General features: G+C 36.2%; 1 protein-coding gene across 9 annotated transcripts in view; it reads left to right on the top strand.

Moving 5' to 3' along the window:
• Window positions 1-17,090, top strand: part of IPO11 (importin 11) — a 249,283-nt gene that overhangs the window by 159,351 nt on the left and 72,842 nt on the right. Inside the window, exon 28 of one of the 9 annotated variants that reach the window (XM_019929993.3) lies at window positions 4,435-4,600. The exons of the other annotated variants lie outside the window; for them this stretch is intronic. Within the exon in view, the coding sequence (XP_019785552.1) occupies window positions 4,435-4,456 (22 nt within the window). The 3' untranslated portion in view covers window positions 4,457-4,600. Of the gene's footprint in view, window positions 1-4,434; window positions 4,601-17,090 lie in introns of those variants that run through there. 9 annotated transcript variants of the gene reach the window in all.

A 17,090-nucleotide genomic window follows, 5' to 3' on the forward strand; every position in this document is an offset into this window, starting at 1 on the left:
GCATATATGTAAAAGATGGTAATAGAACAGTTTTCCTCTTATTTTTGTATTTTTGTACTTGTGATGGAATTGCTGAATGGAAAGGAAATAGATATGTGTTGAAACTTAAGGCATGAGATTATTTAAAGATAGAGGTAGTACAAAAGAAGGTTTAGCAATAAGAATGAGAGAGAAATAATTTAGTGAGCCAATCTCCTGGAAAGAAGAGGGAGGATGCCTACTTAGGAGGCTTAGTGTTCAGAAATAGTTCTATTGAATATTAGTAGGAATGAGAAAAGGGATACGAGGAATCATTTTGACGTATTATTCCAGAGCAAATTCAAAATGTCACAATTCAGTTGGGGAGAATTATTGTGCATTGGAGATATATGAAGATTTTATTAAACATGTCATAGAACTTAAAGCTCATGAGAGGATTTAAAATTATCTAAATAATACAGATTACTGTGAAATGAAAGTATTTAAAGCACAGGGAAATGTACACTCCGGTAAGTGCAGTGGGAAGCTGGGAAACTTGAGTTCTTATCTAAACCTTGAGTGGGCAATTTTGCCACTAATTAGTGATGTGCTCATAGCAAGAAAGATGCAGAGGTCTCTGGATTCTTTCCCTGCATCAACTTTTTTCATGTTTTGATTTCTGCGGTCTTCTTTAGTAGTGATCACTTGTGTCTAAGAGCAGCACCTCCTAGATGAACAGATCTTTACTTCAAGATCTAGTAAGAATAAATATTTTTGTCTGCTTTGGATATTTCTAGAACAGAGGACAAAATTAATTAATGAATGTTCTGATCTTGTTACCTTGTAGTTTACCCTCTTTAAATTTTATTTTGATTTCAATGGACCAATTTCTCTGACTTTTTCTAGACTGTAGGAGAGTAAAAAGTTTTCCTTGACTCTCTTAGGGTCCCTAGCTGGGTCTGAAAATTAAACTGAGAAAGACAAGACAACAGGATTAAAGCATACAAATTTAATGTACATTTTACATGTCATGGGAGTCTTCATAAGGAAGACTCAAAGAAACTGTTGAACCTGTGTTTGATGTAGAATGGCAAGTCATGGAAAGATATGATAGGGAAAAGTGTATGAGGTAAGTATAATAAACCAGGGGAAATTTTACAAGTCCCATTTGTTTGGATTCTTCTGAGTCCTCTTGTCTTTGGAGATAAGGATTCCTCCCATTATAGGGAGGGCAGTTCTCACTTGAGGGTTTAATGACTTCTTTCAGGGGACAAGGGCAGGGAGTATGGGGGTGTGGCTGGGGGTGGGAGAGGTCAGAGAGAGAACTTCCTGCTCATGCTGTATGCTCAGACTCCTTCAGCTTAAAGTATTCAGTATGCCAAGGTGTATATTTTGGGGTATCGTGTCCTGAACCCCATCATAATTCTTTAAGTTGTATGACACAGTTGAAAAAAATCTGTGAGACGTATCTCATTATGATTTGTATGTTATTGAAAATATGAAACAAAATGAACTTGAAAAACCTAGCTCTTGTTCCATCTTTACCTCTAATTTATGTCATTTCTCTGTCATTTGGTTTTTTGGTTGTTGTTTTCTAATTTCTGTGTTTATAAAATAGCAGTAACAATAACCAGCCACAAAGGATAGCTGTGAGATTTGTAAGTCATTTTGATAAAGATCTGTTATCTAGTATGCACCTCTGATTTTTTATTGTAATTGAAAGAAAGTGCTGGGTATTATACAAAATATTAATATGGAAATAATTTATATTATTATCTGAAGTAGTTGTCTTGATGTGAAATGAAGCTGCTTTAATATCAAAAGGGAGTTATAGTATACAGTTATATATATTATTACTGATATTTTAAGTGCACTGTCAGGGTATTAGTAATATTAATAAATGTCAGAATTAGAAAGTCTAAGCAGTCAGGTTTTTGGAAAATTAATGACTAAACAATGTATAATATATAGTTTATAGTCAACTCTTTAAATCCTTACTTTAAAATATTACATTATGCACAGATACATTTTTATTGTAAAAAATTCGGGTTAATTCAGATGTATATATGGTCAAAAGTCATTAAAGGGCTTCTTTCACTCTCCTCAACTTTTCTTGTCAAAGATAACCTTTGTCAGTAACTTGGTATGCAACCTGATATCAGTCTATAACTCAAGGCATATACCTTAATATATTAAGGTACTAATTGGTCGTATTCAATACTTTATATGCACCAATTTTTTTTAATTAAAAAAGAACAACACAGAAGAACAGCATCTGTCAAGTTCATTGTCCTAAATTACTTGTTTTTGCTACTTGTTTTTTTTTTTTAAGGAATAAAGCAAAATTGAAGTCGCTACTGTATATTCAAAACAATACAAATATAAATATTCTATGCATTTAAAAAATTCACAAAAGTTACATTACTCTTGGGCTTCCCTGGTGGCGCAGTGGTTGAGAGTCTGCCTGCTTACTTCAACTTGCTTTTTCCATTCGATAGCTATTTGTTGTTGATGTATACAGAGTTTGTTCGTTCTGAATATTTAAAATTTTCATGTTTAAAAAATACTTACTTTTAAAATGAAATATTTAGGTTTGTGCGTTAGGAAAACTCAAGTTAACTGCATTCTGAAAAAATAAGTTCCTGAGATTTCCTTTTAACAATACTTTTGAAACACAGATAACATTACTTCCTGTCTCTCAGTTTCCTGTATCCATGGCAACCTCTGTTTTACACACTGAGTGTGGAGGAACCAATGTGAAGAGTGGTGTTTCCTGAGCAAATTGTGACTTAAAAAAAAAAAAGAGGTGGAGGGGTGGAGGTCAACAGTGCCACAAAAGAAATGGAGTTTAGAAATGTCGCTCTTCAGATATAGAAAGAAAACCTTTACTTGAATCAGCTGAGTGTTAATAATATGAATTTCCTGTTCTTGGTAAGATTATTTATTTAAATATGAACTTTTAGCTGAAACAAAAAATAATTTGGTTTGTAAAAACCTGTAGTTTAAAGAGAGTTTAATTGTTCTGTAATGAATGTGTATAATTCCTAAATTATAATGTTGTTTAATTGATATTAGACTTTAAGTTGATAAAGGGGCATATTATATCCAAAGATCTTTATCCCTGCATCATCATTTGTCACTTTAGTTATAGTCAGTTGTAATTTTAAGTTAGCAAACATTTTATTTTGCAGTTCATTAAATTTGAATTATCATTTTGTCAAACAGTGGGTTAATGGCCTGGAGGTGCTAATAATTCTAGAACGTATTTCAGCCTTACTGTTTTATGCTATCACCATAGTGTGATTCATGATACTTAGTATTATGGCTGATCCTAATAAAATAAAATATAGAATTTCTAGTATTATAAAACTTTCATTTAAAGAACTTTTTGATGATTTAAAGTTTTACCTTTTCTTTTTATAGCCAATTTTGATATGAACAGAAAAACCAAGAACAGGGCTATGTGTGGAGTACGTTTTTCTCTGCCTTGCCTACGACTGTTTCTACTTGTTACCTGTTATCTTGTGTTATTATTCCATAAAGAGATACTTGGATGTTCGTCTGTTTGCCAGCTCTGCACTGGGAGACAAATTAACTGCCGTAACTTAGGCCTTTCAAGCATTCCTAAGAATTTTCCTGAAAGTACAGTTTTTCTATATCTGACTGGAAATAATATATCTCATATAAATGAAAGTGAATTAATTGGACTTCATTCTCTTGTAGCATTGTATTTAGATAATTCTAGCATTGTGTATGTGTATCCAAAAGCTTTTGTTCATTTGAGGCAGCTGTATTTTCTATATCTGAATAATAATTTTATAAAACGCTTGGATCCTGGAATATTTGAGGGACTTTCCAATCTTCGTAATTTATATTTACAGTCTAATCAAGTATCTTTTGTTCCAAGAGGAGTATTTCATGATCTAGTTTCAGTTCAGTACTTAAATCTACAAAGAAATCGCCTCACTGTCCTCGGGAGTGGTACGTTTGTTGGTATGATTGCTCTTCGGATACTTGATTTATCAAACAATAAAATTTTGAGGATATCAGACTCAGGCTTTCAACACCTTGGAAACCTGGATTGTTTGTATCTAGAAGGTAATAATTTAACAAAAGTACCATCAAATGCTTTTGAAGTTCTTAAGAATCTTAAAAGACTTTCTTTGTCTCATAACCATATTGAAGAAATACAGCCCTTTGCATTTAAAGGACTTGTCAGTTTGGAGTATCTCCTCCTGAAAAATTCAAGAATTAAAAATGTTACTAGGGATGGGTTTAGTGGAATTAGTAATCTTAAACATTTGATCTTAAGTCATAATGATTTAGAAAATTTAAATTCTGACACATTTAGCTTGTTAAAGAATTTAATTTATCTTAAGTTAGATAGAAACAGAATAATCAGCATTGATAATGATACATTTGAAAACATGGGAGCATCTTTGAAGATTCTTAACCTGTCATTTAATAATCTTACAGACTTACATCCAAGGGTCCTTAAGCCATTGTCTTCATTGACTCATCTTCAGGCAAATTCTAATCCTTGGGAATGTAACTGCAAACTATTGGGTCTTCGCGACTGGTTAGCATCTTCAGCCATTACTCTAAACATCTATTGTCAGAATCCCCCATCCATGCGTGGCAGAGCATTGCATTATATTAAATGGACTGACTTTACAAATTGTGTTACATCTTCAACAAATGTATCCAGAGCTTGGGCTATAAAATCTCTTCATATTCATCACAAGACCACTGCATTAATGATGGCCTGGCATAAAATAACCACAAATGGGAAACATTTGGAAAACACTGAGAGTGTTACTTTCTGGGAACGAATTCGTACTTCACCTGCCAGTAGATTTTTTCAAGAGAATACCTTTGGTAATCCATTAGAGACTACTGCAGTGTTACCTGTGCAAATACAGCTTACTTCTCCTGTTAACTTGAACTTGGAAAAAAACAGTGCTCTACCGATTGATGCTGCTTCGGTGTCAGGGAAAACATCTGTAATTTGTACACAAGAAGTTGAAAAGTTGAATGAGGCTTTTGACATTTTGCTAGCTTTTTTTATTTTAGCTTGTGTTGTAATCGTTTTTTTGATCTACAAAGTTGTTCAGTTTAAACAAAAACTAAAGGCACCAGAAAACTCAGGGGAAAATAGACTTGAATACTACAGCTTTTATCAGTCAGCAAGGTATAATGTAACAGCTTCAATCTGTAACACTTCCCCAAATTCTCTAGAATGCCCTGGTTTGGAGCAGATTCGACTTCATAAACAAATTGTTCCTGAAAGTGAGGCACAGGTCATTCTCTTTGAACATTCTGCGTTATAATTCAACTGAATATTGACTATAAGAAAACCTCAGTGTCATGGACATGAATAAAACTGAAGCATCCTTATAGAATTATAGACTTTATTTGGATATATAATGAATTATATGAGCTTAGCATTAATAAATATGTTTTTAATAATTTGTGAATACTGTATTCATTCAGCAAATATTTTCTTTGATAATCACTGTATTAAGTAATTAATAATAACTAATGTTTCTGTGTACCAAGCACTATGCTAAATACTTCATATATAACATTTAATCCTTAAAAAGCCTTATAAGGTAGTACTATCTACATTTTACAGGTAGGGAAATTTAGGCAGAGTGAGTTTAAGAAAGTGTCTCATATTCTCACAGCTTGTGACACTTTTTAGGTCTGTCTGATTCCAGAGCCCATGCTTTTAATTTTATACTATACTGCTGCCTGGGTGCTAGGGTTATAACTGTGAATAGCATGGACATGGTTCCTATTCTCAGTAGAGCTTGAAATGTAGAGGAGGACACACATGGTTATTGTACAGTATGATAAATACTGCACTTGAAGGTACTCTCTTGTATAACATATGTGGAGGTGAGAGATAGCTTTATGAGAAAAGTGACATTGAAACTGGATTGCAAAGGGTAAGTAGAAATTAGCCCAGCGAAAGAGAGCTGAGTAGTAGGTAGAGGGTTGAAGAAATAGAATACTGCTTTTCAGGAGCTAAAATTCAGTCCAACTGGAGTTGTGAGTGGTATATTATGAGATTTGCAGCTAGAGAGAGAAATCAGACGATGAAGGATGTTGTAATTTCATGTTTTTCCCTAGGGCAGCAGGGAGCCATGGAAGGATTTTAAGCATTGTTAAGGGAACCTAATGCTGCTGTTTGGCTACACATTCAGGGATTCTTTTTTTTTTTTTTAATAAATAAATTTATTTATTTATTTATTTATTTATTTATGGCTGCACTGGGTCTTCATTGCTGCATGCGGGCTTTCTCTAGTTGTGGTGAGCAGGGGCTACTCTTCATTGTGGTGCGCAGGCTTCTCATTCCAGTGGCTTCTCTTGTTGCAGAGCACAGGCTCTAGGCACGTGGGCTTCAGTAGTTGTGGCTCGTGGGCTCTAGAGTGCAGGCTCAGTAGTTGTGGCGCACATGCTTAGTTGCTCTGGGGCATGTGGGATCTTCCCGGACCAGGGCTCGAACCTGTGTCCCCTGCATTGGCAGGCAGATTCTTAACCACTGAGCCACCAGGGAAGTCCCAAGGATTCTTTTAAACATTTAGCATTTGGCAAATACAAACTGAAAGTGCACTCTTTCTGGAAGGAACAAGACTAGAAACAGGATTAATCTGAATCTCGCATGCAGTAATCGCTGATTCATGGGAGAGATGCTGGAGCCCTGGACTGGGGTGGTGGCAGAGAGGATGGATGGATTCTAGAGCTACTTTGGAAGGTGCCTTGGTGATTGGCAGAGGCATGGCAGGTGAGGGAGAAATCAGATGTTAGGTTTTTGGAAAATATTTGCCGTTAGACTACAGGCAACATTTTAGAAAACTCTTGTTTATTTATAAACCACATAGAGAAGTAAATACACCTGTTTTAATCACTACTTAGGTCAAGAAATAGAACATTCAAACATAACATATATGTGGACATTTCTTGAACTTAAAAATTATAGAAATAACCAAGTGTTTAAGCTTTAAGGTGGAGGGGGACCCACATGTAATAAGGGCATTTTCACTCCATTTCTTACCCACACCACAACAAAAACAGTAAAATTTGCCATATTTGTTTTTAAGCGTTGGCAAAATGGGAAAAGAAAGCCTGGAAACCTTTTACAAGGTTCTGAAAATGAGCTTTGATGTTAGGTCTTCCTACCAAGTTGGTCCTTCATGCATTTCCCCACATCCTATTGTACTTCTTGTTCTCCCTTGTTAGAAGGATCCCACTCCTTGCTTGTCTTCTGTTACTGGGCCAGACTGGAAAACGTATTCATGGACTTGTAATATGTTGTGCTGCTCTGGACTAAGGAAAGAGAACGGGGTACGTGAAACCAAAGAGAAGGTTGTTCTGTTTACCGGTTAGACTTTGTTTTTATGCATCGCCTACTGAATAGTAACTTAATTTTTTTCCTCCTGAGAAGGCCCATTTTATTTCTCATTAAAACTTTTTCTTTTCTGTTACTGGACTTGCTGATAAGGCCTTAGGTGAGTGGGGAGGGATATGCATCAGTTGTCTCAAATTATTATCTAGTTTGTTAGTGATTTCACAGTTATGGAGCAGTATTAACAAGTGATAGGCCCATGGTTTTCAGTATTATACTGTCTCAAGTATAGTTTTTTAAAAGTGCCCTCCATCTCTAGTCATCACTCTACTGAAGTTGGTAGGCTCTTGTGGCTGCATACTTTAATGTGAGAAGCCTTGTGGGTTAAAAGATAAATATGGAGAAAGCAGCATGAATGAAAGGAATGTATAGTATGCGTTCTACTGGTCCAAATGTGCCTTGTTTCATTGTTCCTGACTTTTGAGGCATCATGTGACATAGTAGACGGCACTATATTTTAGTGGGAAGTAGTTTTTTGATTGTCAATAGTGTGTAATTGTAATATACAGTACTTTCCTTTTATCTCCATGTCTTCCCGTATGTCTTGAGTTTCTGGTACCTGAGCATAAACCCTTGCCTGTTCTTAGTTTGGATATTGGCTTTGGAAAATCTAACTTTTTGCCAGATACCTTCTCTGATACTCTTCCTAGTGTTAATTCTATTCTTAATACATAAGTTCACATTTTCTTTGTATTTTGTTTGAGGTCCCATGGAGCAAATATTTTTATGTTCTAGTTCAGTTTCCTCATGTTTTGGCTTTCAGAACCCCTTTTCTTAAATCATCTGCTTCTCATCTATGAAAGCCTCCTAAGGCATTGTCCTCTAGAATGGGGACCTGTGAGATAAAAGAAGAAAATATGTATGGTCTCTACCCCTGATTCTTGGCACAGAGCTCCTGAAACCCTTGTAATTTCCTAAGTGATAAGAACATTAGGAGCATCTTTTGTTCTGACGAGGCAGCTCTGGGGTGGGCTCCTAGACTGAGGTCACCAGAGAGACTGAGCCATGACTAGAGGCTTGGAATTTTCAGCTCCAAGCCCCATCTTCCACAGAGGGGAGATGAGCTGGAAATGGAGTTAATAATTGAGTATGTATGTAAGGAATTCTCCATAAAATCCCAATAGTAGTGTGTTCAAGGAGCTTCCAGATGGGGGAACACATCCACATCGGAGGGGTGATACGCCCCACCTCCACAGGGACCAAAGCACCTGTGCTCAGGACCCTCCCAGACCTTGCCCTCTGTAGCTCTTCATCTGGCTATTCATCTGTATTCTTTATCATATATTTTAGTAAACTGGTAAACATGTTTCCCTGAATTCTGTGATTTCTCTGGCAAATTAGTTGAACCTAGGGAGGAGTCATTGGAACCTTTGGCATCTGAGGTACTTGGGGGGTGGCTCAGTCTTGTGGGTCTGAGACCTTAACCTGTGTGATCTGACATTATCTCCAGGGAGATAGTGTTAGAATTGAGTTAAATTGTAGGTCATCCAGCGGGTGTCACAGAGAATGGCATGTTGGGAAAATCTTCCACACAATTGGTGACCAGAAGTAAAGTGTGCTGTGAGTAAAGAAGACTCACAGAAGAGAAACATAGTAGGGAAGGACAAGGTTTCTCCCTACTTGGGAAGGAAAAATCTGAGTTTTTTTCCATTTAGGACCATACCCTCCTGGAGTTTCATTCCTACTGTAAATACAACTAACCAGGTAAATTCAGGCAATAGCATTCTTAGCAGATGGAATCCCTCCATGGAAGTCCTAAGACTAAGAAAGTGTTTGTCAGAAAGAAGGCTAGTATAGCTGGAGAGTAGTATGAAAAGTTAGGTGAGGTCAGAGAGAGGTAGGCAGCAACCAGGTCAGATGGGGCTGAGTAAACCATGATTAGGAGTTTGGATTTTTATGTGTAATGGGAAGTTACTGAAAGGTTAGACCCTTACTTACTTACTTAATTTATTAAAAAAATTTTAACATCTTTATTGGAGTATAATTGCTTTACAATGTTGTGTTAGTTTCTGCTGTATAACAAAGTGAATCAGCTATATGTATACATATATCCCCATATCCCCTCCCTCTTGCATCTCCCTCCCACCCTCCCTATCCCACCCCTCTAGGTGGTCACAAAGCACAGAGCTGATCTCCCTGTGCTGTGCAGCTGCTTCCCACTAGCTATCTATTTTACATTTGGTAGTGTATATATGTCCATGCCACTGTCTCACTCCGTCCCAGCTTACCCTTCCCCCTCCCCTTGTCCTCAAGTCCATTCTCTACGTCTGCGTCTTTATTCCTGTCCTGCCCCTAGGTTCTTCAGAACCATTTTTTCTTTTTTTTTAGATTCCATATATATGTGTTAGCAAGTGTAAACCCTTACTTTAAAGCAAGGGAGACCTGATCAGATTTTGCAAAAGAGCACTGTGTAGAGAATGAATTAGAAGAAGCAAAGAGTGGAAGGGTCCCCATGTGGGAAGTTATGCAATAGTTCAAAGTAGAGACAGAATTGACTTGCAGCACGCTGTTCACAGTAGGAATATAGAGAAGTCGAAAAATTTCATAGATAAATGTGACAGAATTTGATGATAAATTGGGTTTTTGATGGGTAGATGAGGAGAAAGGTCACAACTGAATCCCAGGTTCTGGCCTGAGTCACTGGGTGCTTAGAATTGCTCTGTAGTCAGATTAGGACAACTGGAAGAGAGCCTGATTTTGATTTTCTATCTTGTTTTGCTTTGTTTTTGTTGGGAAGGCACTCAAAAGTTTGGTGTTGGCTACCTTAAGTTAGAGATGCTTGTGAGACTGCCAAGAGTGGATAAGGAGGATGTAGATGTAATAGGGTTCCAAAGCTCAGAGAGGTCATTGTGAGTGCTAGCAGTATTTAGGAGGAATTTGGCAGTGTGCCTGAATGAGGCAGGTCTAAATAGCAGGCATTTAACTCATTTTCCCTATAAGAAAAATCTACATAAGGTTTTTGGTCAGCTTGAATGTGTTGTATTTACAAAGCTGTAACAAAATAGTCAAATGCCTATTATATTGTTAGTTTAGTTCCATATACATATTTTAAAATAATGTAAATAGAGAGATTTTTCCCCCTATTATTTCGTGATAGTTTTATTCAAATGCTTCATGTAAATCTTTGACATCAATGTTCTCATCATCACAGACTTCCCTTCTGATCACATAACACTGTTTTACAGAGCACATTATCTTCAATTGCCTTGTGATAACTTGTATAGCTCTGTTTTCAACAATGTCCACCATTTATAATGGTGAGGTCGTGCCTCCAACCCAATAATTACTAAATCTCTATTAAATTCTTTTGTATCACTTTAAAAAAAAAAGTTTGTCAGGTGACTCCTATAAGCTTTGAAAATAAGCATTGGTTGGGTTTTTTCAGCCTAATGTCGTTTCCAAACAGTTCTGTGCCAGTCATTGATCATCTTCTTTTTAATGGAACCTTAGTATATCTTCACTGAGCAGTGTTTCTTAAAGCTTAGTCTTCCTCTTGAAAATCATATAATATGGCAGTTTCTTCTCATCCCACTATACATAGATCATTGTAGTTATTTCTTATTGTCTTAAAGATAACGGCTTGCTTTTCCCCCCCACCTCTATGCAGTCAAAAAAGAAAAAAAGTTAATTGGGGGAATGTTTTATAATATGTAAGGATAATTGTTGTATAAACTTTAATTTTAAAATAACTTAGTGAACTTCCATTATGAACTTTTTATCCTTTTATTTCCTTGCCCAGTATTTGTCAAGGCAACTAGATTTATTAACACATACACTGTTCCATGACCACGAAGAGAATTAACTATGTAGAAAGGATGTATGTTTCCATTTAAGTGACAGAAATATTTCCAGCCTAGGTCCTGGAAAATAGAGAGGGGAAAAACCTGATCTTAGTATAAATGTCACCACTTTTATAACTTCCGGTGTGGTAGGAATTCTGGAATAAGACCGATAAATCAAGGCTTTTTTCGTTTTCCTTTTTCTTTTAGTAAACTGCTGTTCTTTGCTTAATATTGTTAATATAAGCAGAAAAGTATAATTTACAGAATATTTTATTTGATTGTGTCTTTTAGTGCTTAAAAACTTATTTTCTTAAATTACCTTAACTTCATCGACCCTCTGACTTAGGATTTAATGATGTGAGTGGGTTCAGATATTATTAGGTGCAGTGTACAAATAGTATAATTGTTGTCTGGTTAGAGCAGAGAAAATTTTAAAGTATCTGAAGTTCTGATTTCTTTCTTTCTTGGGCTTGCTACTATGAAAAACTTAAATCATCAATTTTCGATTATAAAACTGTTCAGAAAAAGTTACTGAAAATTTGGTGTTTCTGCATTCCTGTTTTCCTCCAAGGCCCAAGGGAATGAAGGTGTGATGTAAATGTGTAAATCCATCACTTACAGAGAAGTTACTTAAGGCACAGGCTCTATGATGATGGATCGATTAATCTAAAAACTGGAAGTGTAAAATGCTTTCTAGAAAAATACTGATAAAAATTGGATAAGTGGAAAGAAACTAGAGTCCTGTTCACATTTAACCTAATATTTATTGTTTAGGCTAACCAAATGAATATTAGAATATTTCTTTTATTTGTGCCTTTGGGATTAAAAATTTTGCACTGTCTTTCTAGGGGCATTTTCTTTTCTGGACACCTGTGGTTGGGTTCATAGTGATACAAAAGGACAGAAATAATTTTAAGCAAGCGTGATTTTTTAAGTTGGGTGAAAAACACGAGAATGATGGATTTTTTTTCTTTAGTACATAGTTTTCAAAAGCAAGAAAAAATCACTCTGTGTGAAGTTTCTGCAATTCACATATTCTACAGATACTGTTACACACCCAGAAAATGTCATACCTTTAGGAAATACTAAGTCAAGATTAAGAGCTGTAGTTTTACTCATGTGCATTTAACTGAAAAAGAAAAGTTTACTAAACACTATGTGGAATTATTTTAAATGATCAGATGGTCTTTACCCACTGAGTAAAATTTTTAATGCTCTCACCTACTTACTTAATGTTTGTGTCTGTATATATATATAGAACATCACTTACCACATACTTGAAGAACAAAACAAGCAGATGTTTAAAAAGGCCGGTCTTCTTTCTGTAGCATAGTTGTACCTCTGGTCTGTGCAAATAAATTAATGTATCAACCAAGTATGTAAAATAATAAAAGGAAAAGTATGATAGGTAAAAAGGAAGATTACTAATACTTCTTGCCCTTCAGTTTTACTTTTATTCTCTCCTTTCATCCTTGATGTTAAACTTTCCTTGCATTTTCTAAGATGAATGTTTCAGATGTAGATTCCAACACAGCCACCTTCTGTTCTATTTTCTGCCTAATGTCAGGGGTAGACTAGTCAATTGTAATATGTTATCTACAGCTTAGTTACCTATACTTGTAATTTTAAAAAGAAATAAGTAAAAATAGTATTGTTTAAAAAAAAAACAAGGGAGGGCAGTTTTCGAGCTTTGGGGATCATAAATTCCTATGATTATTTATTGTGTGTTCACATGATGCATAATGTTACCCTAAGAGACATAAAGAAATAAACGTAACACATGGGCTCTGCTTCATGTTACTTACCATCTTAGGGAGAGCAGGCATGCAGGCATGAAAAATTAAAGGACATAAGAAGAAAGTAATAAAAAAGCCACATGAGTGGCACGCCAAATGAGTAGTGCAGAGGTTTTATGCTATTGGAAATGCAAAGGACAGAGTGCTCAATTACAGTGAGGTAAAGAGTGGTCAAGGGAAGACTTCGTGAAGAAAATGTGAATTATACATTGAATAGAAAAAAGGAGGGAGAACATTGTGAGGAGCAGGAAGGGAGTAAGCAGTTATTGGAGTCAGGAACTTCTGTATTCAGGAGGTGATGACTTAATGCCTGAGAGCAGTGAAAGGAAGAATAGTTCAATACCACTTTGGAAAGGTGGTTTTAGTAGAGCTTGCTGAGGTTCTCGATAGGCCTTGAAAGTTCTTAAATTAAGGAGAAAGAAAAGAAGGCACCCATTTGCCTCCTTGAAGCCCTCAATAATAAGGGAATGAATAGAATCAGTTGGGTCCCATTTAGCATTGTGAAATGAAAATAAGTTTATATCAAATTTGGGATTCCTTTAGGAGAAGCATCTATCCTAATGCAATAAATAAAAGATAAGTTAACTTGAAAATTCTAAGATCTCAAGTGGTGGTAGAATGATCCAGTCTCTAGAGGGCAGTGATGAGGCTTAGAGAATAGTAATTTGCCAGTGCTTCATGAGCACCATCCAGACGACAGGACTGACAAGACTGACTTAAGCCAGTAAATACTGGGTCGGCCAAAAGGTTCATTCAGTTTTTTCCGTAAGATAGCGCTTAGTTGTCTTTAACTTCATTTGAAACAATTTTGTTAAATTGTATTCTGACAGCTGTCATATCAGCGTGCATTAAAAAAAAAACATCAAAATTGGTGAAGTTTTGTAGCTATTTTAATATTGAAGATGGAAGAAAAACAACATTTTCGGCATATTATGCTGTATTATTTCAAGAAAGGTAAAAACTCATCTGAAACGAAAAAAACGATTTGTGCAGTGTATAGAGAAGGTGCTGTGACTGACAATGTGTCGAAAGTGGTTTGCAAAGTTTCGTGCTGGAGATTTCTCGCTGGACAGTGCTCCGTGGTCAGGTAGACCAGTTGAAGTTGATAGAGATCAAATCAAGACATTAATTGAGAACAATCAACGTTATACCACACAGGAGATAGCCAACATACTCAAAATATCCAAATCAAGCATTGAAAGTCATTTGTACCAGTTTGGTTATATGAATCGCTTTGACGTTTGGGTTCCAAGCAAAAAAAACCTTTTGACCATATCCACGTGTGATTCTCTACTTAAACGTAATGAAAAAGTTCCGTCTTTAAAACAAATTGTGACAGGTGGCGAAAAGTGGATACTGTACAATAATGTGGAATGGAAGAGATTGTGGGGCAAGTGAAATGAACCACCACCAACTACACCAAAGGCCAGTCTTCATCCAAAGAAGGTGATGTTGTGTATATGGTGAAATTGGGAGTCCTCTAATTTGGGCTCCTTCCGGAAAACCAAATAATTCCAACAAGTACTGCTCCTAATTAGACCAACTGAAAGCAGCAGTCGACGAAAAGCGTCCGAATTAGTCAACAGAAAACGCATAATTTTCCATCAGGATAACGTAAGACTGCATGTTTCTTTGATGACCAGGCAAAAGCTGTTACAGCTTGGCTGGGAAGTTCTGATTCATCCATCTTATTCACCAGACATTGCACTTTCAGATTTCCATTTATTTCGATCTTTACAAAATTCTCTTAATGGAAAAAAATTCAATTCTCTGGAAGACTGTAAAAGGCACCTGGAACAGTTCTTTGCTCACGAAGATAAAAAGTTTTGGGAAGATGGAATTATGAAGTTACCTGAAAACTGGCAGAAGGTAGTGGAACAAAACAGTGAATACGTTTTTCCATAAAGTTCTTGGTGAAAATGAACAATGCGTCTTTTATTTTTACTTAAAACCTGAAGGAACTTTTTGGCCAACCCAGTAAGTCAGAAACCTGTAAAATTGAGAAAGTCAGTTATTCAGGATATCATAACCTGATTTAGAACAAAAAGGAACATCTCTTTTGTTGCTTCATTTCTTTGTCCTTTAGTTTCTAAGTTCCCTGAGGTGGCCATCTTTTTTATCCCCAGGGCTTTTCAGGATGTCTAACATGTTTTGTGAGCTCATAAAATGTCCACTAAAGTGAATGAACTTGACCATGGTGACCTATACACCAGGAAGAATTGGCCTAGGTAATATGACCACTTACTCTAATCACTTCTTTCTTTGTGAGTTAATTGGTATCCTGGTATAAATCCACCTCTTATTAATACTCAGTAAGCCAGTCTTCTGAAGTCTGCTCATGGGAGTATACCAAGATAAACTTCTGGCTGGAATAATCAGTAATCAGTGTTCTGTTTTTTCTTTAAGCTCCTGAATGTTGTTTTTTCTACCGTGCTGTAGAAACCTGCGTGTTCCATATCCATGGATACACAGGGCCTACCGTACTACACCATTTTATAGTATAAGGGACTTGAGCATCCATGGTTATCGAGGGACCATTGTATAGACTAGCATGGAGTTTGGCTGTCTCTTTCAGGGATACTAGGTTGCCGTGCCCTAGTTAATGTGAACTGCCACTTCGTGGTAAGCACTGATTTTGGAGAATTAAGAGTTGAGTGAGATTTAAAATTACGTGGTTTTCTCTGGCTACCTTTACTTCTCCCACATTATACCAGACACCAGATTTGAATGGATATACACAAGAAGACTACTATTAGGAGATGATACACTGAGAATTCTAATAAAGTATTACTCGTAACTCCAGTATGTAATACATATAAAAGAAAAAAACTGAGCTTTTTTCATAAAGAAACAAAAACAGTATAATACCTAGTTCCTGGCTTGTTGTATTTAAAGAAATAATGTATATAAGATTATCAAAGTACAATGACTTTTCTCCTTCCCTTTGTTCCTCCAAACCTATTGCTATTTCATTCCTGGTTTCCAGCTCTCTTTTGATTGTTTCCATTTTAGATGTCTAATTACATTTTAAAGCATGTAATTCAGAAAGATTGTATATTACAAAAAACAAGATTTATTCTTAATTTATAAAGTACAGGGTTGAGAGTATTGTGTGGATAAAAAGGGAAACAAATGCTTAATATTCAAAAAGAGTCATAAAGAATACTGTCTATAAAAATTTTATTTTAAAGACTTCTTCTTAAATGTAACATTTACACATTTTTGTAATACTTTAAAAAGGAGGAAAAGAATTTGTAACTTCTTAATGCTTGTTTTCTTTAAACATCTGTATGCAAGGAAAGTACAAGCCTCTTTTAGGTTTTTGTTACCTGTATTATTTTGGGGTACTTTTCCCAAACTGCTTAATGAGTGGTAGTTGAGTTGCATCCTTCTGAGTGCTTTTTGAAATTGAATACTCTGAAGATAATTTTTGTTTAACTTCTCCTTTTATTGATCCCAAAATGTGGCATAGAATCTCCTTTTCCACTCTTTTTCTTCAGTCCGTCTCCTTTTCTAGAGTCAACTCTTTTCATTCAAAGCCAGATTACATACCTTTCTACTCTGTGCCATAGGCATTTTCCCCTTTTCTGAACTTGAAGTCCAAGCCTCACCCGCTCTGGCACTTACTTACTAAGTACCCCAGGGTAAGCATGGTTTCCCCTGTCTACTGGAATTAATCCCCCCTTTTCCCCCGCTTTCCCCCAGGCTAGATCTCTGCCTCTTGTGTCCTTTTCTGTGCAGTATGGGTGACATTTCAGTGAAAAAAATGACTGACTGAGGTTGCCTCACCTCCCTTCTTCACCCCTACAAGATAGTCATGTAAGCCTCTCACTTGGTAGAGCTAGAAATTCAGCTGGAGGCAGGGGAGGGAAGGAGTGTGAATCACAGTGATCACATGACTGACTTCTCCTCCAAGCCTGAATAAGCATGGGCCAGGACAATAGTCTTTCTTCCTGACTAGCATGTGCAGGTAGAGCCGAGGTTGGACCTATATCTTCTGGCCTGTGTCCAGTCTGCTTCTGTGAGTATCCTTATCTCTTCTTTAGTTTGATTTTAACACTCTTTTTTGTCAATCATTCACTAATACTGTCTTTTGGCTTTCTGTAAACCTCAGGCTCCTGAACCTATTAGATTTCTCTCAGA

The sequence above is a fragment of the Tursiops truncatus genome, chromosome 3 (assembly GCF_011762595.2).
Source record: "Tursiops truncatus isolate mTurTru1 chromosome 3, mTurTru1.mat.Y, whole genome shotgun sequence".
Taxonomy (NCBI): domain Eukaryota; kingdom Metazoa; phylum Chordata; class Mammalia; order Artiodactyla; family Delphinidae; genus Tursiops; species Tursiops truncatus.